Below are 26,198 nucleotides of genomic sequence, written 5' to 3'. Positions count from 1 at the left end.
GTGTGTGTGTGTGTGTGTGTGTGTGTGTGTGTTGTACCTGATATAAGTGCAGGTTGCGAGCCAGCAGAGTGATCTTCCTCTCCACCCTGACGGGCAGCAGTGATGAACCCTGGACCTTCTCCACACAGGGACACGCTGAGGAGCCCCAGCTGACGTAGGAGCCCTCGTCCCCCTGTTGTTCAATACACACCGACGACATTAACACACCGGGCCTCTCGTCTTCACACTGAGCTTATGTCTACATTCATACACACACTGTGTTTCTCTACAAACCAGGAGGTGAATTAAAGCAAACATTTACCGACCACTTAGTAACTTCCTAAGTGGTTCTTATTTTGAACTTCCAGAGGGTGTTCCAGTAAGAATAACTATATAAAATAGTTGGATAACAGCTCCACCTATAGGCTGCATGGTAAACACACACTCCAGACACCAGCTCCTGTTTGCACAAGTAACTCTGGACTACAGAGAGATCAAGCGGTTTCTAATCAGTGGGAGTGAAATCCCAAAGCGATGCTGCCAAAGAGCGACCAGCAGGGTACGAATCAAAGGGGAAAAACATGCAGAAAGCAGGAAATATGAGGATAAATATCTGGAGTATGACTTCATTTAGACCTCGGATTGGCGGGGATTCCCAACCACCGCCAGCTGCAGCCATACTGGGGCAGAATCTGGTGGTTTTCAAGAAGAATTTAGTGAATCTTCAAGAGGAAGTGAGGTTGCACACTTTTCTAATGAAAAATGAGTCACTCTTGAAACCGTCTCGCTGACACTGATCAGTTTGCGGGTTGTTGTCGGGGCTCATCTATCTGGATGCAGCTTGTGTTTGCTCATGTTTTCCTGAGAATTAGGTAATGTCTCGAACAGAGGAGTGGACTAATTTAACAGGAATACCAACTGTACCGGAGGACTCACTGATTGTTGTCACAGCCGACGAGGGAGCCGAAGTCTGACTTCTGCATTAGGTGTCCCAGTGAATGCTGAGAGTTCAGTGGAAACTTTTCCCATTCTCATCTCAACTGTGCAATACGACGACAATCCTGACCCACGAGGACCCATCCATCACACCCCTCCTATATGCTCACTAGTAATACCATTTTATATTTATTTTACTACTGTGTTTATTGTAAATACCAACAATTTTGCATCTTTTTTAGTAAATAGCAGCATTTTGGGCATTTTATTTCTATTTCATGATTTGCACGTTCTTTTGTATGTTGTTTTCCTGACCTATGATGAGTGTGAGCTACTGGATACCTTGAATTTCCCCACGGGGATGAATAAAGTCTGTATCTGTCAGTCTATTAGGCTGTACCGCTCGCTGGACTTGAACAAACCAGTACAGTCACTCTATCACCAGAAGATGGTTTGCATCTCGTCCTCATCACCTCCGTTCAAGCTCAACTGTCCCACAGTTTGGTATTCTATTTTTTTTCACTGTTATCTGAATATTCACATTGCTATGCCCAGTTTAGAAAATGCATTATACACTCGTTGGCTTACCGATTTTTCAGCTTAAAAATCTCTTAATTAACACATTTTGAGGACACAGTTCCTTACAGGCATCTTTTAAAAATGGTTGTTGATGCTTTAATGGTTAAAAGATGCACATTCGCCAACATGTTGTTATCAGAACTATTAAATATTAACACTGATACTGATTTGGGCTTTAATACGAGCATCTTCAGTGTGTGTGTATGAAGCATACATAAGCATGTGTACATGGATACTGCAGTCAGACAGAAGCTGCACAAACATACGACTCTGTTTCACTTCTTTAACTCACACACAGCACTCAGAGGAAAAAACAAGTTTCAAAGTGTATTTTTAAAGTAATGCAGAGTTGTTGATGTGAAAATAAATCAGAAAACACAAAATGTACAAAAAAAACCACAGTGCTGTAGTGAAGCAGCTGTGTTTTTTTTTTAGTCAGTTCTTACAATGAAAGCGAACAAAAAGAACACAGAAGTCCAGAGACAGCATGGAAAGAAGGGCAGACTGGGAAGCTGGTTTAAGGTTTGTTACTCTAGCAGGAGTCCAGTCAGGAGCTGGGAGCACCAGGAGGCTGCTGACAAGAAGAAGAAGAAGAAGAAGAAGCAGAAGAAGGAGGAGGAGGAGGAGCAGCAGGAGGAAAACGGAGGCGTCTGAACTCACCGGGAGGAAGGCATCAGCCGGATCATACTGGTAGTCCAGCTCTGAGTCAGTATCCAGCAGGTGTGGGTAGGACGGGGGAGGGTGGTCGACCTCCCCGTCACCTGAGAGCACGGTGGCGGCTGAAAACGTAGCCGTGTCATTTTCTGACTGGACGCCACCCTCGGTGTGGACATCCACTTCTTTGGGCCAGAGGAGGACCTCGGGGTCGGCGTCCGGGCTTCCTGCCTCGGTCTGGGGGTCCTGAGCGGGGAGCAGCGTCGGGGACACGTCCAGGGGAAGGGAGGGCTCGGAGTCGGCCGCTTCGCCCACAGGGAAAGGTGTGGGCAGAGGGAAGCCGGACGAGCCGAGGCTGGGGGGCTCGGCCAGACTCACGGCTCCCTCGGCTTCCTGGGAGCCGTTGGGTGTTGCCTCTGTCAACACCTCTGGAGGGAAGGAGTCTGGGATCATCAGCGGCACCACGGGGTCCAGATCTCCACTCAGACCGTCCGCCACGGTGACGGGCATCAGCTCCGCCGCCGCCACGGCGATGCTGGTCGTCACTGCAGCATCTCCGGAGTGACTCTGGGTGACGACGACGAGTTCGTCTGTTTCCGCCTCCTCCTGCTTCCTGGTGACGACCTCCGGGGGTGGAGGCGTGGTGGGTGCTGCTGTGCTGGGTGGCAGGGTGCTGGCGGGCCGAGGCGGCAGGGTGGTGGGCGGGGTGGTTGGCTCGGGGCTGGTGGTGGTCACGGGTGGGGTGGTGGGTGCTGGACGGGTGGTGGGCTCCTGGGTGGTTGCTACAGTGACAGGGGCTGCAGTCGTAGTTGTAGTTGCAATAGTTGTGGTGGTTGTTGTTGTTGTTGTGGGAGGAGCCGTGGTGGTTGCCGTGGTGGTGGTTGTCCGGGCAACCGTGGTGGTGGCGGCTGTCGTGACGACTTTTAGAGTTTTGGTTGTGGGAGGAGGTGAGGTGGGGAGTTTAAACTGGGGGGGAGGGAGGAGGGGAGGAAGACATGAGGAGAGGAGGGTGAGACAGAAACAAAAAAACTTAAAGTAAAATGGAAAAACAACTCAAAGGTGATGTTACAGACATGAGCTGCTGTTATTGCTGCGTATGAGGAATGATCAGCGGTGACGTCTGGTTACAAACATGAGGCACAACAACACACACAACAGGACGCCTGAACATTTATCTACTTACCAGGTTCTTATGAATCAAAAACACTCCTGTCAAGTTAACAATCTGGTTTTAAACAAGCACAATCAAGGGCTTTTATTTTGAAAAAATAAAATAAAATACAACAACTGAACCAGCTATTGGTGGTTTTTGTGGTTGTAAGTTCACACGTGTTGCTGCTGGAAAACGACATCATTGATGTTCTACCTCTGAAACAGATGCTTTCTTTAACAGAGCACTTTTCCTTTAACAGTATTTTACACTTTGCTCCTGCACACCATCCTCAGTTCGACCGCCGGGACTTACGTGTTGGTTGTAGATGACCACGCCTTCCTCACAGGTGGGCTTGTGGGTGCACGAGTGCTGGTGAACGCACCAGTTGCAGCCCCATCGGCTCAAAACGCAACCACGGCAACTGAAGGCAGGAGACACACATCAGAGGCAGAAAGTCAACACTGAGTCAGGGTGGAAGTGGTAGAAACAGTACGGACTGTTTATCTAGAGGTGGGATAAGAGACAGAATGGCACAGAGGAAGAGATGCAGCTATTGCAGCTTGTGCCACGCAGCGTAATCCAATTGCCGCCGGTTGGCCTGCAGTGTGTAAGAAAGGTCAAGCGGTTTAATTGAATCCAGCTTCAGTTTCTTAGCAGAGTGGCAGGATGAGAGGGAACAGTGAGAGTGAGTACACAAGGAAGCCCATCAGGAGAGACACTCAGCAGGCGTTCAGCACACAGCGAGGTTCAGACGGAGCAACATGTTCTTCCAGAGATCATCATCATTATTAGCTTCACGAAAGAAAAAAAAGAGCAGCTTTGTTTCTTCACCTGATCATCATCTGAAGCATATTCATATTCATATTCACTGCACACTGTCCTCTGGCAGCATTAAATAGTTTTAAACTGAGTTGAAAGTCAGTTAAAAAAAATCTGATACCTGCACCTGCAAAAAAATCTAACATTTCAATTCTCTCTTTCTTTAATGATTCATGGATTATATCTGCCTACGGTGCACAACTACAATTTGAAGTTCTCTCTCCACAGTGTGTCCATAGAGGTGCAGGACTGCATTCATATTCATACCCTCCCATGAAAGAAGGAAACAAAGAGCTGTCACTGAAATAAGTTGGCAAAAGTAATGATAAATAAAAATTTAATGAAAATCATGACATTTCTTTTGAATTGTGGTTCAACAAAAATATAAAAAACAAACAAACAAAAAACAAGCATGATGGGACCTGTGAACTAGTATTTTGTTGAACCACTCTTTGAGCCAATCACTGCCATCAGGTGTTTCCTGTAACTCTCAGTCAGACGTTTGCACCTGTTGACAGGTGTTCTGGGTTCACTGCTCATCAGCAAAGTGCTCTAATTTGTCCGGGACAGTTTTTTATTTTTTAAATTATTCTTTTCACCCACAATTCAAAAGCAATGTCTTATTTCACTATATTATAATTTAGCAAATTCTTATTTATTATCACTTTTTTCAGTTTCTAGTTATTTGAGTGACTTTTGTGAATTTTGCCGTTTCTTTAATGGACGGATATGAATAGATTTGAGGACGACTGTATAGCTGTGAAAAATAATTTTGAAAAAAAATCAAATTTTTTTTTATGATTTATGGCATGATAACTTTGCAATAATGCACAAACACATTACAGATTTCTCTCTACCTCTAGTCCTGGTTTTGCTGTTTCCATAGTGACGCAGGACTTTATATTGTAGTGAAAGTGAGTAAAAATGTGACACATCCCAAGACAAAGATGCTTGTAAATGACTGATTCCATGCTGATTCCAGGTTTTTCCAATTGAACTTGTTTCTGATTCATGGCATCATAACTTTGTTTTGAGTTTTTGCTACATCTAGTCCTGGTTTTGCTGTTTCCATAGTGATGCAGGACTTTTTATTGCAGTGAAAGTGATCCTGCAGTGAGTAAAAATGTCCCAAGAAAAAAAAAGAGTCTTGTGGCGGATTATTGTACATTTGTGTAGTTAAGACTATTTAGAGAATACTCAAAGCAAGAATTTCAGGATATAAAAATTGAAATGTTCAGGTATGAGGCCGAATTTTCTTCCATCTCTCACATGATAACCACTAGTTAGAGTTAAATCCAGACTCGAGCAGCACAGTCGAGTCACGTGACGGGAATATGTAGGGATGGAAAATCAAGTAAGAGTCAGGCGTCTGCAGCCTTCATGGGCATATGTAATATATACTGTAAGTAAGATCTACTGACATGAAGAACATCTGGCTGAGATAAAAGGGAGCGTTTAAAGCGTGGAATCACAGGTTTGAAGAAGAATTAGAGACAGGAGACAGAAGAAATAGAAAAACACAGTGAAGGGTGAATCGATGGAGGGACAAAGGATGATGGAGCAACGAGATGGAAAAGCGCCGCCTCGGAGAGACAGAGGCGCTTGATTATAAGGTCTGCAGCAAGTAGAGCAGGGAGGAGACAGGCCGACAGAGCAGAGCTGATAAATCATAGGTGGTAACTCACGGCGTGCTGCCAGACAGCTGCTTAACAGCCGTGCAGTCGTAGAAGGTGAAACCCCTCCCCGTGACCGTGACGTCGCCGAAACGAAGAGACAAGGTGACGGTGACAAAATCTGACGACAGAACACAGAGAGAAGGACAAGCGTGAGCAAAACAACACATCGCAAAGTTTTCTGGTCACACGGCCAGAACACAGGCGCCTGATGAAACCAGTGTGCAACCTCCATCCTCATCCTGGAGGCTGCAGACACACAAAAACCAGTTCTGTCAGTGGAGGATGGTCTGGAAACACTGACGGATGTTTAAAAAGGACAGTTCGGGGGAACAACTCTGCTATTTGAATTTGTTTTCTCATCCAAATAAGTCCCCACATTGCCAGATCTGAGCGGTAACCTTGGTGAGCAGCATCCAATCACAAACAGCAGAGATGACGGACAGACTACAAAAACATAACTTGCATAAAAAGATCATTTCTCTTATTGCAGCCCTACAGTGGAATCTAAGCTGCCAAGAAGTGGTTATCTCTTTGGTATTTTGCTGTGATAAAGGATAACATGTCCTGATATCTTCTATTTTCTGCGTCCTTTCCTTCTTTTACACAGTACTAGCAGAGCTTTAATGGACTTTAAGGGACTTGTTCTTTCATAAACAATGTCCTGAGTAGCTTTTTTAAACCAGTAAACTTTAAAGTCCAATAGACAGACGATAAAAATCCAATTTAGATTTGGTGCCAGTCCTCCTCCTTGCACACAGGTCTTTAAGGTGCTTGGCAGGTGGGTTGTTGAGCATCTTGAACCACAGTTGTTTCCTCTTGTCTTTATGTAATCCCAGACCAACTCCATGACATCAGCGCTCTGCAGACCGTCTTGTTTTTATTGTAGCTGAGGCCAGTTGTTCTTCTCTCTGGCTAGACTTGTGGGTTCGCTGTCAGTCCGGCTCTGTTCAGTTTTAATAAAGATCCCATGCAGGCAGCTTGGTAGCAGCATAACACACGGACGGATAAACATCTAAGAAACAGTGACCTCAACGCAGAACACGATGATGCTGCAGACTCTGGTTGTGCTTCTCAGCGCTGAGGAGGACACGGATGACAATCAAATCCGTTTCCATAGATGCAGTCTCAAACCTGAACCTGTTTTCCAGACAACAAACTGACTTCTACTCTTCACCCAGTGCACAGGTGAGTCTCTTGGATCAGAGGAATGGCCTTCTGGCTGCACGCCTTGCATCAAAACCCCTCGTAAGAAGACTTCTTTGGACTGTAGATGGTGCATCAGGGTCCCACACGTTTCTATTCTGAGCTGATGCTCGGCACATCTGGAAACATCTGTCTACTGCCACATTGATGATGCAGGATGAACACCTTGTCTCCCGTTCCTATTATTTCCCACAGAGCTTAGATCCATTAGGCCACATCTTCACCAGCTTCAGACACCTGTTCCTGCTTTGCTTTGTGATTCTGGTTCAGACTACATTTTATAAACACGCTGATTCTTTTATCTGCAAAGTGGTTCGTTACTTTAACAAATCTCTATCTGGAATATTTCACAATATGTCAAAGGAATGCCTACTGAAGGAGATAAAGTTCATCTTTATTTAACATCTGAAATGTCTGATTTTCATGTATTATTGAGAATCATGTGGACTTTGTCTTCAGAGGTGAACTTTACCGGCAGTCAGTGAGCTGAGTCACACTTTTCAGACATAACATTTATATTGTCGCTTTTATTCATTTATTGATTTAAACAGTTTCAGGTTGTGACAGAGCTTCTGCCTGAGATTTTAAATCCAGTCTTTTGCACTTCAGTCTGAACTCGGTCTAACAGGTGTGACTTGTCAGGTAAAGATCTCTCCAACCGCCTGTCTGTAACAGAGCTTGATGGATTCTGCGGCCTTTCGCTGAACTTCCAACCCAGAGGCGATTCGCTTGTATGAAAGGAAACAAACTGCTCATTCAGATGATGCAGTTGGTTTAAACGGAGGATTTGCAGTTTTACTAGAAGCTTTGTTAAACAGACAGAATCTCACCTCTACCTCTAATGAAACAATTGGCTTTGGGCTGCATCTTGTATTAAGTGAGCGTCGGCGCTGACCCTCTTTAAGTGAAGGTAAGCCACCAGAGCCAGAACCTTAAACGCAGCCTGTGTGTCCATATCCCAGTAAACCTCCCACCCCGGGCTGAGTCCTGCTGAGTCCTGCACCCTGAGAACTACAACAAGCTGCAGTTTTCAGGAATCCAGGCATGGGAACCAGAATCTATGTGTGTGAGACAGAGACACACAAAAATAACGTAAATGTTTGGGCGACTGTGACCTTCGCTTCTTATTTACAAGCCCCTCGCTGCCGCCGACTCTCAAGCTGCTCTTATTGCACTGCAACAACAACCGAACCAGGAAAAAACCAAAGCTGCTGTCGAAGCACAGAATCACCGGCGAAAATAGATTTACGGGGAGTCCAACGCTTTAAAATACAGATTACCCCCTGCTGTGTAAGCTGGCTTAGAAAAATGGATTGGGTTAGCCTAGATTCTCTGACAAAAAGACCCAAGTGGATACATGTTGGGCATGTCTGATCATGCAAACACAAACATACTGTAGAAACAGAAACAGGAACATGAAGATTAATCTCTGACAGCGAGCAGCGAAAACCTCCAGGCACTGAGTTGAAAAGTTCAAAGCAGTGATTAAAGTGCAGGTGCGTCGGTTTTGGTCAGATCTGTGGTTAAAGACTCTCACCCTGTCCTGGAGGCACCGTGGGAACTCTGCTGGTGTCGGGGGAATGGCAGGTGACTCCGGTGTCGGTGACTGTGGCGGGACTGTGGCTGTCCTCGAAGAAGCAGGAGTAGGACTCACCTTTTTCTAACACCGGCAGCCCTGGGATGGACAGAGACACCTGAGGGAAGAGGAAATACAACACTGGTGTAAGCTGCCAGTAGATCACTGTGTGTCTAAATCACAACAGCAGGTGTCAAAATGCTGAATCAGTGCCTCCTTTAAACCTTTACATATGGTTCATATGATGTGCCTTCACAGCCTGGTCCGCTCAGTACCGGGAATAAGTGTGAATTTTAAACTAAAGATCTATTTCCAACGTCTACATAGCTGATGTCACGTTAATAGATGTAAATAAAAAATACACATAAAACACGGCCTGTACAGTTCCACAGGTTCAAGATTCCCTAAAACCACCATGTCCTTGATCTGATCCACACTGGTAGATCTAAAACCATCTCAATGGATGTACGGGTCAGATCTGAGCCTCCATGTGAACTTGTAGCACCTGTACAAACGCATAAAATGTTAAAATGGTTTCATTTTTGTGTATTTTAGGTCACTTTAGGAGAAGTCATCACATTTCAAGCTACAGGAAGGATGTTCAGGGTTGGTGTGTTTTTACTGCTGTCAAACGTCAAAATGGGTCAAATTTGACCTAAATAGTATTTAAAGGTTAAAGAACTTCATAAACCCCATTTTACTGGGCCGGCTTTTATGTGATGCTGTCCATATCTATTTTTATTTCTATCTTTATTTACTATTATTACTATTTTTATCATCCAATTAATATATTTAATTTTTCTTCTACCCTTTATTTATTTACTGATGTACTATTACAACAACCACTATTATTATACGCTTTAGATTTTATGGTTTTACACTCCATTTTCTTTTATTCCACTTTTTCTGTCTATTCATTGAATGTGGCACTTTACTATTTGATCTTGTGTTGCTGTACAATTTATTTTGTGAATCTTTAACCCTGTTCGGACTGACCAGCCTTTTGCTGTTCAATGTTCTGACTGAATTTCCTTCTTTTCTTTTTTTCTGTCCTGCCTGTAAAGCGCTTTGTAGACTCCATTTTTAAAAGGTACAATATTATCAATCTTCTTCGCCTTCTCCTTCGTCGTCATCTTCTTCTTCTTCGTCGTCTTCTTTTTCACCTTCTTCTTCTTTTTCTTCTTCTTCGTCTTCTCTTCTTTTTCATCTTTGTCTTCTTCTTCTTCTACTGTTATAACAAAACATCCCTGTAACAACCAGCAGCACCTGACTGGTTGGGCATCTACAAATAATGTCCAAGAGCAGACTGAGTGCTTAAACAACTTCCAGACTTGTAGGACAGAAGTCTCATTAAGTCCACACCTGTGCTGCTTTAGAGGACACTGGAGGTCACAACGACAGCAGAACACACAAATCTGATCCGTTCACTTGTAAATGTCAATGTGCAAAAATTAGATTTGAACAGTAAATTGCATTTTCCTGCCAGAGGAACATGAATCATGGTGACAAAGCAGCTCTTTGAGTTATTGTACTTTATACTTTCTGGCTCCATCTGCTGCATGTTTCTCAGTCATGTGATGTTTCTCTGCTGCACTTCAAAGATATCATCTGTCAGTCAAACAGGACGTCCTCTACGCTTTTCTTGGATTTCCTCTTGATAAAAGTGTCCCCGCTCTGCATCGGTGGTTATTTGTGTTCATTTTAACTGTTTAGCGTGCAAAACTTCACACAGAAATTTACTGGCAAGTACTAAAAGTTGACATTGGGAGCTCGTTTCCTGATTTGAACCAGCGTCATTTCAAGACTTTGTTTTTAAAGACGCGACGTGCTGCTTCCATGCTGGATGCTCGCAGCAACATGAGCAGACACGACATCTTCATAATCCAATAGGCAGTATTACATTAAACAGTGTATACAGACACAGATAAAGTGTACGTACTGTAAACGCTCTGCTTCCCCTCGCAGCCAATCAGAATGAATCAAACTCAATCATAAATATAAAGAGCAGCTACTGTTGTGCACAAACACACTTTGCCATGTCCTATAGAAGCTGTATTAACTGATTAAAAACAACAAAAAAAGGTGCATTTCTTTCTTTTTTTAACTAATTCATCTCTACAACAAGCATTAATCCTGTTCAGTGTGACTCACGCTTCCCGATTCATTCTGCTAAACCTCGTTGAATAGATTCACATCATTCCTCTCAAAGAATGTCTCGAGGCAACGCGTGAAATAGGACGAGAGTGATTTATAAAACGGTGCAGCGATGATAGAAAAGTATGGCCTGAACTAACAATCATTTGTCCTGTCTATTAACCAGCCAATTATTTTTTTTAATGAAATCACGTGATCACAGAGACACAGAGAGCCTGACATAAGCTTTGTTTAGTCCATGTGCAACTCCACAGATTAATTTGGTTCATTTACGTCTCTTAAGACAAACAGCAGGAGGTAATTACTAGAAAACTGGAACGAGAACTTTTTGTACCTCCTGAACAACCGAATAATGAAAAAGCTTTTGTCTTTCTGAACAACAACCAACAGATTAATCAACTAATTGTTTGTCCTTGTGTCTCAGATAGGATCGATGTTATTTATGGAACTAGTGTGTAGATTCTCAGTCACTCAGCTCAGGGTAATCCCAGGACTGGAGTTGGAGAGCAGTGAAATGTCTTCAAGAACCTTAAAGAGAAGTCCAGCTGCTTTCTACTGACACTTCCAGGATATGAATGTAGCCAGCTCAGAGCTCAGTATGAACACCTTTTCAGTGTGAGCTACCTGAGGAGACGATTTCCAGGAGCTCTGACCTCATCCATGCTATCATTCTTTAATTAGCCAATCAGCGACTCAGCGCATACAAGCATGCAGACACGGTCAAGACGACCTGCTGAAGGAAGAAAGGTGATTTAGGCAACTTCTGACATGACATGGGTGTCAGACGGGATGGTTCGGCTGTTCTACTGGGACCTTTCTAGGTTTTACAGAGAATGGTACAAAAAGAGAAAATATCCACTGAGCAGCAGTTCTCTGGATAAAACTGGCTCATTGATGCCAGAGGTCAGAGGTGGAACTGGTTCAAGATGACAGAAAGGAAACAGTAACTCCAACTCATTACAAAGTCGACCATCTCTGAACTTGAAGCAGATGAGTTACAGCAGCAGAAGACCTCCGGGTGCCACGTGGGTCAGCTAATAACAGGAAGCTAAGGCAACAAACTACACTAACACCAGACAACAGAAGATTTAAAAAATGTTGGCTGGTCTGACGAGACTCGATTTCTGCTGCAACATTCAGATGGTCAGAATTTGGTGTAAACAGCATGAAAGCATGGATCCATCCTGCCTTGAATCAACAGTTCAGGATGCTGATGGTGTAATAATGTGGGGGATATTTTCTTGGCACACGTTTGGCCTCTTAGTACAACTTGAGCATCGTATAAACCCCACAGCCTGCCTGAGTGCTGTTGCTGACCACCTCCATCCCTTTATGACCACAGTGGACCATCTTCTGATAACACACCATGTCACTGAGCTCAGATCATCTCAAACTGGTTTCTCGAACATGACGACAAGGTCACTGTATTTCAACAGCCTCCACTGTTACCAGATCTGAATCTAGCAGAGCACCTTTGGGATGTGCTGGAACAAGAGATTTGCATCATGGATGTGCAGCTGACAAAACTGCAGGATGCTATCATGTTAATATGGATCACAATCTCTGAGGAATGTTTCCAGGATCTTGTTGAATCTTTGCCATGAAGAATTAAGGCAGTTCTGAAGGCAAACGGGGTCCTACCTGGTACCAGCAAGTTATACTTCATACAGTGCAGGTGAGTGAACGTTCCCAATTAAACACAGGCTTGATTCAGGGATAATTTAAATAAGTTATTCAGAAGCATCCAACCAGCAGCTGTCCTTGACTCATCCTCTGAAGCACAGTGTGCGTATTGTGTATATATTTTGTGTTTCCATCTTTCAGACAGATGACAGATACCACCGCTGCTTTCCTACAACACCCGGACATGACAGGACAGGGCCGCGATCAGCATCTTCCCATGACACGGCTGCTCACACATCACCCACATCCTCCGGTACAGTAAATCTCCGAGCTCAGCCGATAAGGGATCCGGGATGAGTTGCAGCGAGTCGATGTGTTGCCCTGAGCTTTGGGGGTGTTTTGGTATGTGAGGAGGCTATGATTCCATCCTGGATTCAAAGTTAAGACATCTGTGTATTTTGTAATGGAAGGGATTCTGAAGAAGAGCTTGTCGGTGCCTGAGGTGGAAAATTATCTCACTTCATTCAAAAGAAACCAAAAAAAAAGGTGCGTTTATGTCAACAGGCTCCGTAAACAAAGATTATCGTCCTCCTCCCTCCAGTCCTTTGTCTATACTCCAGTTCTGTTTTGCTTCTTCGCTGCTTGAGTTGATGTAGATGAATTACAGACTCACCGTCCTGCTCTCCTCCCTGCTGACGTTGGACGGGTTCAGGTCCTGGACGGTCAGACACTGCTGCTCCATGTCAAAGCTCCACAGCCACTGACCGGCCTGGTTCCCACGGCTGCACTGGGACTTCAGCACACACCTGGAGGGGAAACATCAGCGTTACAGGAACCATACTCACCGTTTCTACAAGAACAAGTTACGCTCACTATCACATTAAATCATTTTCAGTATGTACTGGTCTGGTTTCCACTCCAGCTACAAAAACTTCAGTTTATAAAGTAAAAAAACAACATCAAGAAAAAAAAAATAAAATCTGGCTGGTCAGGAAAGCTGGAGGAAAATGAAAGAAGTAAACATGGAAACTGAGGCAGCAAAACATGCAGGAAAAAGAGGTGGAGGCCAGCTGGTGAGGCAGAGCAGAGGGGGAAGGAGAGGACCGGGGAGGAGACCCAGATGGGACGAAGTTCTTTCATCACATTCAGACGAAACCCCATCAGGCCAAACTGAGTCGGTTTAAACATGACTTGGCAAAAACACGTCGACATCTAAAACATGCTGCCAGCAGGTTTCGTCTCTCTTTTTTTTCCAGTCAGACTTGTGTGAATCTTAATGAAAACACTTCACAGCTTCATGTGCACATCATCTATAACGGACTTTGCTCAGAACAAATCTTGTTATAAAAGTCTATGAATAATGGAAAAAAACATTCGACTCATAGGCAATAAAAGCACATTTTATCTGTTGTAATGTACAGAGATGGCTGCTGCTTCAGCTTTACTTGGTTTTAAATGACCAGTACGTTGATGCTCGGTCATGTTTGTGCCATCGTGGGTCGTCTCTACTCGTGCTTCAGTGAATCACTCTGGACTTGTGGCCACAGTGGCTGCAGCCCAGGAAAACTGAGTCAAAAAACACTCGGATTTGTACTTTTTTATCCCAGCAAAAGACAAAGTCCTTCACTGAAAGTGCTTAAACCTGCAGACAGCTAAATACAGGTAATTGCCTACTCTTAAGGTTAAACTCATTAGTAAGTGAAGGCATCTTACTGGTTTTTATACAGCAAATTAAAAACCTTACTGGTGACTTGCTTTGACTGGACAAGTCCTAACAGACTGAAACCTTCGGTGTTCTGCTGGTCAACATGTTTATAAGTTAGAAGAAGTGCTGGACTATTTGTACATTTACAGTCATTCATACAGATACACACACATCAGTGAAGAAATAAACACTCAGTATGTCGTATTGAACAGTCTGCTGCTAACTGGACCGCCTTTAACAATAACAGTGGAAGCTACTAATAATATTCAGTAGTTTTTATGTGATAGTATGTTCTGGATTACTTTCTCTGGGTAAGAAATGAACCCTTTCACACATTTCATTTGAAATTTGGGAAACTTTGTCTTATAAACAATAAATATATAATTGAGATTTATACAACGCTGAAAAATGAGGAACAAACAAGTGCTGCAACTAGTGAGAGTCGATAAAATGTAATCAAAAATGAAGACAATTGCAAATTAATTTAACAGAATTCTGGACCCCATGTGAGCCTCAGATCTTCAGATTTGTCCTTCAGACCGTTTAAAAGTCGAAACTGAAATCTGAGGCAGAGCTTTTACGATCTGGACTCTTCTCCTTTGGAACGACCGACGTGAGGAGATGCAGAATCAGTCTCCTTTTAAATCACTCCTTGATACTTGTCATGTATTTTATTGTCTACTTTATTTCATTTCACTTATTTTATTTGTTTGTTTTGATCCTTTTAGAATGTAGTTTTTTTTACCCTCCATTCCTTCCACTTGTTCTTCTTCCTGGTTGGATCCAGTGTTTTTGCTTCTTTTATTTTTCTATCTGGTTTTGTGTTATTGACTTATTTTGCCAAAAAAAAGTTCTATGTGTTTCTCTACTTTTGCCGTTTTTGTTTGGGCTGACTTGGACTGATCCTTCTCTTCCTTCTTGCTCTGTCTAAAGTTCTCTGTAAACTCTGTATGTACAGGTTTTATATAAATAAAGTTACTGTTATTATTAAGACTGACATGCTACCAACTGTGAATCCTTCAACCAGATGAGAGCATCTCTGTAGCTGTTTGTCTCACCTTCCCTCCAGGACACACCAGCCACAGTACGGGTCGTGGGCCAGCAGGCAGGACTGACAGTCGGTGTGCTGCTGGCATTCGGCCACCGGCCTCTTCTGCAGCTGGAAGCGGGACAGCACAATCATGTTCAGTCGTGCAAACCACCCACACTAAGCTTCTAAAAAATCTGATTAAAAAAACAGAATAGCTGGCCCACATTTCTCAACACAACAATGCAAATTGAAAATATGGTCATTAGAATAATCCCAACTACATGCCGCCTTTTGCAGAAGAGGGAGAACTGGGGCAGAAACAGAGAGTCAGAATGATTTCTGTTTTTAGCTACAGCACAGGAAGGTTGCATCTCTGTGTGTTGAGTATATGCACCATGTTGTGGGTCATGATGAAGAGATGCTCCTCTTTCTGGTCCAGGATGAGGTCTGAGCTGATGGCGGTGTTGGGCTGGACAGGGATCACAGAGTACTCCTCCACCTCGCCGTTTGGTCCCAAGAACACCTGAGAGAACACATGCACACATGTACATTTAAAATATGAGCTGGAACCGAGTCTCTTCATAATGTTCTTCTGTTAACACCCCATGAATTTACCACCTCATGGCTGTACACCTCTACTAACTGGTCAAGTTGCATTTTACATCCACGTCTGTCCAGATTTGTTCCTAAAAACCTGTTGGATAGGAAGGTTTTCGGATTGTTAAAGGTCAGAATGTCAAGTCAGGACTGTAATTCTGTGATTGTGTTCACATTTGGCCGATAAAACTGATTCTGACAGAACACAAAGTGACCGTAGACAACGCTCCAAATATGTTCCTGCAAAGAAGCTACAAACTCTGAAACGTAGACGCTTCAGACAAAACCTTCCACTCAACACGATCACCACAGTCTCAATCAGACTCCCAACAATGCCGCCACCGATTCAGCATCTGACCAAACGTGAAATACGGTGACAATGTCTCTGAACTTTGCTGTTGAAAAATGTCCACGACAGGGTTTCTGCAGAACCTTTAACCTTCTGGAGGGAGAACGTCATCACCTCATTAGTTTATCCTGTTAGCCGTTAGCGCGGAAGATCTCAATCTTGAGTTAAAGCCAAAATATGTTTTTTTGCCCTCCAAATTCTAATCAGTTCTTTGGGACCGAGTGAATGTTTGTGCCAAATTTCAAGAGCACAGAGGGATAAAAATAGTCAACTTAATTGTATTTCCTTATTGTAATTTTCATTGCACCCTAAAGGTCCGTTAAAGGACGTAACCAGACGTGCTGTAAGAACTTAATTTGTCTGTTTATGACATTGCAAGCTCTAAACTTAAACCTTAGTCGATCTTAATTAAACTATTTTGGCTGTTTTCAAGATGAGGAAGGAACTTGTAGAAAGTTTCTTGTAATCAAACATGTTCCTTCATCATTAAACATTATTCATGAACTCGCATCGTTAGCATGAACCAGTAGTCTTTATTTCAGTCAGTGCATTTCCTGGTGTGTTCTAAAGCATTAGCAGGAATGTGTAGAGCATCACCGGTGGGACACAACACAACAGGGATGCACTCGTAAAAACAGTGTCCCATACGGCTGCTAAAGGTCCGACACTCTTCAGTGTAGCTTCAGATTAGAAACCTTCCATGTATGTGTGGAAAGCTGTGAAAAAAAGCACGTAAGAGGATACTGAGGGGATTTTATCAGAAGCTTCAGTTCATTAGTTTGAAAACAAAATGAAGAAAATTCTCCTAAACCCTAAAGGACCAAAGACGATGTTGTATTCGTGGCGTCTAATTAAGCCACAAGTCTAACCTGCAGCAGAGCCGACCAGCAGGCTACCGATTATTTTGTTTAAAACTTATTGTTTTTAGACCCAATTGGCTGAAGTGACATCATTTCATTCCTCATAGCTCCATCTGGAAAAATTAAGCTAGTTTTATACATCTATTTTCATATATAGACCCACACGCGCCAACAACTGTAAACGCACTGAGCAGGAAAATCAGCAGAATTTAACCGTGCAGAGCAACACCAATAAAGGAAATGAGGATGATGAGCCAAATCCAGATAGTCGGTGCCAACACACAGTTGTGTTTAGAGATGTTTCCAAGCCCACGGGCTGGTGAGACAAAGTGAGGTCTGACAGTACAGCGACAAGAACTCAAGTCACAGTCGGAACCAACAGACAGTCAGACAGCATTAGGAGGCCTCAGTCCGACACCGCGCTGGCTGTTAAAAGTCCATAGCTGCCGTAATGTGGGTTAATGCGAGGGGGCAGCCTGACCAACTGCTCCACATCAGCCTTTTGATGTTATTTACAGGAGCCTGAACATCAGCTTCATTCCATCTAATGTCATTAGTGAGTTATTTCACTGCGAGGGCAACTCCGCTGGAACAAAGACGGCAATCATCCAAATGGGAAAATCCAGCGCAGGTCAGGAGGATCTGCTCTGTGAGTTCAGGCGTAGATACCGCTCTGTGTGTGTGTGTGTGTGTGTGTGTGTGTGTGTGTGTGTGTGAGCAGTAGCAGCCTCTGAAGGGTGTGATGAATATGATATGGTGATATGGCTCACTGATGCTGGGCTAATCTAATCCTTCAGGTATGAGGGAGATTTGAGGTCAGCTATGCAGTCAGCACTCTTTGATCCCACAACTCTTCAAAGACAGACTGTCCTGGATTTAATACCTGTCCATTCAGACTACAACAAATTATTGCTACTGCGCAACAGATGGAGGGGCAAAGACAAGCGACTAAATAACATCCCTGTCCTTCTGCAGGTGAATGAAGAGGAACACACATCAGGGCACCATCTATGCCCTAAAAAACCCACAAAATCTGCAAAATAAAACAACACAATTGTCAAATGAGGAGTGGGAAATGTAAGACAGAGGGGTAAACTGAATTCTGGGTAACAACCATTGCATACTCGCAGCACAAACCCGTCTTTCTTCCAGCAGGATGCACTGAGCCGACCTCAGCAAAACAAACATTTAGAGGAGGAATCCTGAGCAGTCAGCAGCAGTTTATAAGGCTGGTGAGGTTTCAGGAATTAGACTCAACCTACAATCACACTGGTTCCTGTGTCTAAAGTGCCAGCTTCAGCTTCATTTAGTTTTCTTGTTATTTCTAGCAGCTGCAATTAACCAATCAAAGCGCACTGTGTTTATCTGCAGAAGGGCCAGTGATGGGTCACTAGTACAAGCTGCAAACACGCCATTTGGCCGCTCGATTTTCTCACCCAGCAGAAGGTTCTGCTATAAAACCATCTTCTTCGTATAAATGTTCAAGCCACGTTGGCTTTCACTGCTTTGCGCCCTTCTGAGAGCAGCTCTTACTCCATCGACAGAATATGCGAGGTTACGAGAGAGACAGAACGAGTCTGCGTGGCGTCTCTGGACGACTATACTGGATACCAGCTACTAACCTCTAACCCATCTGCTATATAAAAGACGATGCTTCATTTCCTTCTTGACCCGGCTCGTCCATTTTACAGTGACCATTCTGAATTAAGCTTCCAGAAAAAAAAGATTCTGAATTTGTTCTGTGTTTAACAGAAACTGCCACCAGAAGGGTTATATTTCTAAAAAGATCACAAAAAAATAAATTACAGTCTGTGCTCCTCTAAGGATCAACAGTCACTGACAACATGAGAAATATAAACCACAAAGAATGAATCCAGCTCTAAGCTCGTTTAGGAAAAAACGGGTGATGTGGGCACCGGATGACCAGTTGCACACATGGACAGGTCGAGAGCTGCGTACTTCTCACAATAGGATCAACTATAAGCCTGAACCAATATGTGGAATTTAAAACTATAATCCAGGCTCAAAGCAACACAACTGCTGCCGTCAAAATCAGGAAGTAAAGCTGGAAAAAAATAAATAAATACTGACCGCATGAATGTGTAAAATAAATGGGCTTATCAATATCACTGCCCTGTACATGTGTGTTCCTCATTAAATGAACGTGTTGCCTTCATGTGTTCTTCTCATGTGTACGGCAGCTTCAGCCTCATTGTTTATTCTTGGGAGGATGAACAAATATAAAAGCATCAGTCATACCGGTGACTGTAAGGAGCTATAAGGTCAACAAGTACACGGCTTTATTACTTTAATCAATCTCTGTTTTAGGATCATATTGCCGTGCAAAGGCCTGAAGAACAATAAAATTGTTTTGACTTTTCTTGCCGTCAACACGAAAAAGAAAAATAAAAAACCCAAAGTGAGGACGATTGGAGGATTTATATCTTTCATATCTTTGCTTATCAGGCCTTCTTAGGAACCGCTCACTATCTGAGCTCTGAGGGATCTTCCAGGAATGATTTTCTGAAAAAATTAACCGGTTTCGATCAGCGCCGAGCTTTTACCTGGAACATAACCGGAGCAGGTTCAGTGTGCAGCACGTTACCACGGTGATGTCAGAAACCCAGGATTAAACATGGAGTTACCCGGCTAACCTCAAATCCTGCTTCGTCACATCGGCCTCTGTTTACGGACATCAAACACTCGGCCTATTAAAAGCACGAACACATTCTCAAACATTTGCTGCGTTCCCTGAACCATGTGTTCCAGCATCACGCTCGTGACCACGTAGCTCATTTAACGCATTGTTAGCAAAGCTGTGGAACGACTAATAAAAAATAAAAAAGAGGTTCGCTGCCACTTGAGGCATTACTGGCTGCTGACTTGGCAGAACAAACAGGAAGCCCCATGATTTAATATGAGAACAAGACATTACACATAAACACTGATCTACAAAGAAGAGCGCTTTAATCAGCTGGGAAATAAACTGCTGAGTGTCTGAGGAGCTTCAGCAACAACAAACAGAGAGGCCTTTTTCAGCTGGAGCACAGAGGCAGCATCACAATGTTCAGTGTGAGCACAGTGAGGAGACAAAAAGTCAATGAACATCTTATCCATGTCTCAACAAGTACAGCTAATAGAGGAGAATAAAAACCTAAACCAACAGCGAAGTGCACAAATAGTCAGACTGACAAATTCCTGGAGTCTGAGCTCACATTTAACCAGTGCTCCCAGTATGGTTGAAACCACAATGTCAACATGGATATAATACAGACACAATGGCTTTGGAAAGCAGTCAGACATGTTTCCTTTTGGCAAATTTAATCTATCTGGTACTTTTAGTCCATCAATCCACACTCACACTGAGCAACACATTGAGCAACGTCTGGGTCAGAGAGGTGACCCAGAACCCTTCAACAGAGCTTTGGAAGACCCGACTGGAAGGACGACCATCTCAGCAGCTCTCCATCAATCAGGCCTTTATGGAAGGGCAGCTAGACGTAGGCAACGTGAGTAACAGGCACATGACAGCCTGCTTTAAAGGATTTTGAGAGCATAAGAAAAAGATTCTCTGTTCTGGGACATTAACTGGACTCTACATATTGCTCATCACCTGCTAACAGTGTCCTTGTAGTGAAGCACGGTGGTGGCAGCATCATGCACAGATGAATCAATCAAATACACGGATGTTTGTCAAGAAAAACAGACTGTGTGTGACTGTATAGAGTCTTATAATGTCACCAAGTACAAGGCTTTATTGCTTCAATCCTGCTTTAGGATTTTACTGCTTTACAAAGTGATCCAAAGCAAACACTGAAGTGGCTTCAGGACGAGTCCGACTGTCCCCGAGCGACTTAAACTTCACAAAGCATCTGGGCAGAGACCTGAAGATGGACGTTCAGATGTTTCCCATGCAACCTGACAAAGCCTGAGATGATCTTTTAGGAAGAATGGGATATGCTGCATAAATCCAGGTGTACAGAGCTTGAGAAGACTTACCTGAAAATACCGGACTACTCTGCAGCCAAACGGTACCGAACAAAGGGTTTGAATACAAACAAATGCAAATATTTCTAAATGCACATTCTCACATTCACTCAGAGTTATTAAGTGCAGACTGATGAATAAAAATGTAATTTTATCCATTTTAAAATAAATCTACAGCTTAACTTATCGTGCAAAAGGGAAGAAGTCTAAATACTTTGACTGTACATGCATTTACTGAATATATGTTTGTTTGTTTTTTTTTTTTGTTTATTTGTTTGTCAATTCACCAAAATTTCTCCTCAGACTGTAACTATGGCAGCCAATAGAGGGCACAGTGTCCTACTGAACACTGAGGGAACACAAATCTCATTTTCTCAGCACAAGAAAAAAAAAGGAAGAAAGTAAATGTTTGGATTTGTGAGGTTATTTGTCTCTAGAAGTCTGTATTTTACTTTTCAACACATTTTATTCATTTCCCTGCACAGTGACACACGTCTACAGTTGGAAAATCCCACACTTCTACAGTATGGAACAGTCGGCTGCTGCCCAAGTCTGGATGTAAATGTTCATGGTTGGCAGATCCAGTCAGGAGGCCGCAGACTGACAATGTGTCTATTAATGACAGTGACACCGACACTGTCTGCTGTTGATTGATAACTCTGCAGAAATATGAATGAGCCTCTCTGTTAGGAAGTGCGTGTCTGCCAGTCAGCGATGACAGTGCACGGCAAAACCGTGGCGCTGCATCAGATGCACACAGTGATGTACAGCTCGAGGTTTGGCCGGGTGACGTAACTGTGTAAAAATATGTTAATGGCCGTCATTGTGCTATTTCTGCTTGTGCAGGGGGCCCCGACCACAAGCCACCACGGAGAAAAAAACGGCACAAAGAGCCAACTGTGCGCCAGTGGGCTCACGATCTGTAAACTCCTCATATCAATGGATCTCTCTACAACCTCCCTGACCTCCGAGTTGAAGCTACGAATAATCAAAACACAAACAAGTACACTATTTTCTGTGATTAACAAGTGAAATGTCCTGAATAGCTTTAGAGGCTTCTCAACAAATGTACATGTTCTACTCAATCACAAACACTTGCTATCCCCTGGCTTTTTCTTGATTTTCTATCCCCAACAGGGCACTCCTTGTCTTATTGTGTGTGACAGAGCTTCACCGTGACCTCTGCCTGAACCTACAGATGACTCTGCCATGAGTGACCCCCACTGAGCGACCCCGAGGTCAACATCACCTCGGTGGAGCGTCACACGATCTGAAAATGGAGCCCAACGTTTACAGTCCACATTTCAGCGTGACAGAAAGGCATTTCTGATGAGTGGCACCAAGTAGCAGCTCAACCGCCCCCCATGTCGCAGACTGAGCTTTTGTTATAAATAGACGAGCTCTGATTAACTGCTTCCTGTTCCTGTCCACCAGCCAGGCCTTGACCACGAAGAAAACAACCAATACTGGCAAAACACTTCACAACATGATGCACTTTAGTTCAACAACAAAACAAACTAACGCTCGTCCAAAAAATGAACAAAAAACCAATAAACACAGTGTAAAAACCAATCATCAGTGAGCTTGTTGTATTAGTTTCTGCCAGATGAAACGAGCTTCGTTAGTTTTCCAACTGCAGGACAACATCCCTGTTTCCAAAAAAAAAGGTTTAGAAGACAAGAAAGTGTTTGACAGATACCACTGAACTTATTTCACATGTAAAAAACAAAAACAGTCACAAGAAAACCACTGATGGATGCATTCAATCTACTGGCCTTTCAATGATCATTTTATTCTTCTAAAGTCAATCAGCTGTTAGCTAACTGTGCTGTTGTCAGCTTTCATCCTGATAACAGAAATGCACATTTGGAGATTTTAGTGGTTTAGTCTTTTTTTTTTTTTTACCCTTGGATTACAGGCAACTCGTTTAAAATGGAGTACGCTTTTGTTAATTTAATAACTTTAAGCGACTGACGGTGTGCAGGATGTCAAGGTTTTCTGTTCAAACCGGGAGTTAAAATGCCAGAAAATAATCCAAAAGCTTATCATTTGCTTCAGCTCAGGTACACAGGCTGTTTCGCCACCTGTCTAGTCAAATTAATTGAACTAAATTGGAGCACATCTGTTCCATCTGATGTGAGAATGAAAAAATGTGTCTAAAAACATTTTACGTGTCGACCTATGAGGCGTGGATACCAAAATTCTAAAAACTAGTGAAAGCAAAGAAGCTAAAGTATTGGTCAACAACAACAGAAACAGAAAACGTGCAGAAACAGATCTTTTGCAACCTAAAGGGAGAAAAAAGGACTGAAAAAGTCGTGTATGGAGCAAAAGCCAGAATGCAAACTGTGGCACAGAAAGAAGGAAACACCTCAAACTTATCTAGTGAGGCTGAACAATCAGCCGTCTGGCAAATCACAAATCAGAACACACAACGTGTGGCTATCGAACAATGAGACTAATACTGTAATTACATTTGATGAAATTCAGGCTGATTGCAACACTGAGGGGAAGTTTGTGTATTAAGACATCCAGAGTAAACACAGACTGAGACGATGTCGAGCAATTTGCAATCACAACCTAAAGGTGAGAAAACAAAACACAGCAACAGCTGCAACAAATTGGGCAGCTGCAGCAACTGTGACCCTCTTTTCTGTCTTCAAGCCTCCCATCAAGTTATCAGGCACCGGCTCTGACGCTAAACACAGAGTGATGCTCATTTACATACATGAAATATGCAGGTTTAGTTTACTTGCAGCCCATTGGTCAAAAATGGAGGTCGTTGGCAATATCAGCTTTGTGATACTGAACTTTAAAACTAAGGAATCAGTGTTTCATATCGTATGTGTGTCTTATACTCTGTTTATTAGTGGATCAGTGGTCTTGGAGAAAAATCAAGTTATTTATCAGGAGAACACTGATGATTTTGTTGGTCTATGTTCCTGTCGTATAATGAGTGAGCTGAGTTAATACAATAGAAACATCTACATAAAATCTTAGTACGATCTTCAAACCAGGACTCTGCTCTTGAGATCATTTCTGCCGCCTTCCTGCTCACACAGACTATTTTAAACCTCCTCTAGCTGGCAAAGGAACAGACAGAAACCAGCGTCTGAAGGTGAACAGAGAAACGACTTGAACTGGATGTCTGTTGAGTTGACTGTCACATCTGGGTGCAAGTATTACAGTTACATAAGGAACAGCCGACACATGTTCCCCAAATAGGCTCTCGAGTCAAAATAATGACCCAAGTTGTCGAGCGCACTGAATTTCCAGAAATAACATCACAATCTCTGCATAACATCACAGCTAGCTCATGCACAAAACTCCTCTTGTTATGGATTTTTTTGTGTGTGTCGGAACAGACGCAGGTCGACAACCTGTCTGTGCACGTCCTGGAGTCTGCAGCGGTGAGTTACCTTGTGCAGGTTCCCTTTGGAGTCTCCCAGGAAGGCGATGGTATGTCCCGCCCTCACGCTGACGGCCACGGCGGTGAGACGGGCGGACGGGCTGTCCAGGATAGTCTCAACCTCCACGGCGATCCGACTGGCCATCGGGCTGGGGGTGTGGTCGGAGCCGCAAGGGTAGGCGTCCAGGGTGTTCTGATGGTGGAGACAAGTCCATGTTCAGTGACTACAGCATCATGGAAGCTGGAAAAACGTCAACTGCAAAACTTGTTCTGAACAAAAATGAAGCCCTTTAAGTGATTTGTTATTAATTTTTCAGCCGGTGTGTCAGTAGCCAAAAATATATCAGCACTGCTCCTAATGTGGTTCGTAAAATCCCAGCAGGGTTTATTGAGAAGGGGGTTGGGGTTTGGGAACAAAGTATAACGGGGATCCAGTGGCTTCCACGCTCTGTGCTTTAAAGCTTACACAAGATTTGTTTTTGCTTCCACAGTTTGGCAGCAGGGAGTCTTTGCTCTGGCGGCAGGGCTGTTGTTTTTTGTTCCGGGCAATTTATTTTTCCACAAGAATGTTTGAAAGCAGGGTCATTGCTTCATCATTGGTAATCTTAACAATGGGAAATAGAGGCAATGAACCTGAGAGCCCTGGCCGCCGAAAGCTACTTGTTTTGATGGATTGCATGTTGTTGGCTGGTGTGATGTTATGAATGGGCTCCTTATTTGGCCTGTGCTAAAGAAATAGAGACTGCTCATGTACAAGCACCGCTGATCTTGTACGGCTGAGATACAACCGGTACAGTCGGGATATCTTCCTCATTCAAAAAAGTGCACAGAACTTTACACCGGGTTGTAAAAATAAGATACGCATGGGAAGTGAGGTATAGCGTATACAGTGTACATAAGACCCCAATCAAAACAAGCAGAGATGACTGCATGCTAAGAATAGCCCCAAACTACATTACGGCTACTGAAATAGTTATGAAGTTATGACGTCCAGTCTGGAAACACGGCCTGGAAGCTTAAATATTGGCATGTGACAGGCTGGTTTGGCTCATCGCAGGCTGTGATTACGCTGTAATGACACATGCTGATAAGTGCTGTGCAGACTGCAATCATCTGAGGAGAGTAATAACCATGAGGGAGTAAGACGATGACAAAAGACTCCTAAAGTTGCATTTTGGCCACTACATTGTTCAGTACAAGTCCCAAAATCAAGTCCCTGATCATAAGTAACGATCGTTTTTCTCCCCGACAGCTGAGAAGCTTGCGTGAGAGTCTGCAGATGGGCTTGTTTACAGGGATCCCATCACCATTTGACATCGTAATCTTACTGTAAATCTCCTTTCAGTCTCATTTTTGTCTCAACATTGTCCCCCTCTAACCGTAAGGCTTCCCTTTAGTTCCCTTTTTTCATGATGACTTTCAAAAAACAAAACCCGTATTCCCAGCTATTTTCCTTTCCTTGGCGTTTTCTCTCTGCCCTTCAGACCTTTGTCTCTACCCGGTGTGTCTTTATCCCCGTCCTTGTCAGGCCTTGTTAAACATCACCGCCAACCCCACCCAACTAAGTACGGTTAATGCCGCCGATCGATGCCTCCCTCAACAGCAATTTTATTTAATTACACCACCCGCACTACCTTCTCCCCCTCGAGCCAGTCTGCTGTACATGGCTGCACAGGTTGAAGGTCTCACATCCTCAACAAAAAGAAAAGGTAGTGATGATAGAAGGAGATGTGAAACTAGCCCATAATACCACTCCAAATGCAAAGTTTAACCGGAATGCGCACAAACACATCATCTTAAAGTCAGGATGTTCAGATTTGGTGCTATGAGACGTAATTCAATCCGTCCTCCACAGCATTACAGAAAAAAAAAAGTCAAATTAAATTTCATCCTCTCTCATGCAAAGGTC

General features: G+C 43.4%; 1 protein-coding gene across 1 annotated transcript in view; it reads right to left on the bottom strand.

The window, feature by feature from the left end:
- Positions 1-37: 37 nt before the first annotated feature.
- Positions 38-26,198, bottom strand: part of LOC103370815 (plexin-B1-like) — a gene marked incomplete at its 3' end in the record, with an annotated part of 97,998 nt that continues 71,837 nt past the window's right edge. Inside the window, exons 6-14 of the mRNA XM_008299976.1 lie at positions 24,300-24,482; positions 15,482-15,610; positions 15,116-15,216; positions 13,026-13,158; positions 8,537-8,693; positions 5,806-5,914; positions 3,614-3,722; positions 2,155-3,114; positions 38-172 (exon numbers count right to left, since the gene is read on the bottom strand). Coding sequence (XP_008298198.1) covers positions 38-172; positions 2,155-3,114; positions 3,614-3,722; positions 5,806-5,914; positions 8,537-8,693; positions 13,026-13,158; positions 15,116-15,216; positions 15,482-15,610; positions 24,300-24,482 — 2,016 coding nt within the window. The remainder of the gene's footprint in view (positions 173-2,154; positions 3,115-3,613; positions 3,723-5,805; positions 5,915-8,536; positions 8,694-13,025; positions 13,159-15,115; positions 15,217-15,481; positions 15,611-24,299; positions 24,483-26,198) is intronic.

The sequence above is a fragment of the Stegastes partitus genome, unplaced genomic scaffold, assembly GCF_000690725.1.
Source record: "Stegastes partitus isolate 25-593 unplaced genomic scaffold, Stegastes_partitus-1.0.2 Scaffold1484, whole genome shotgun sequence".
Taxonomy (NCBI): domain Eukaryota; kingdom Metazoa; phylum Chordata; class Actinopteri; family Pomacentridae; genus Stegastes; species Stegastes partitus.
This window is presented reverse-complemented; position numbering and strand designations above follow the sequence as displayed.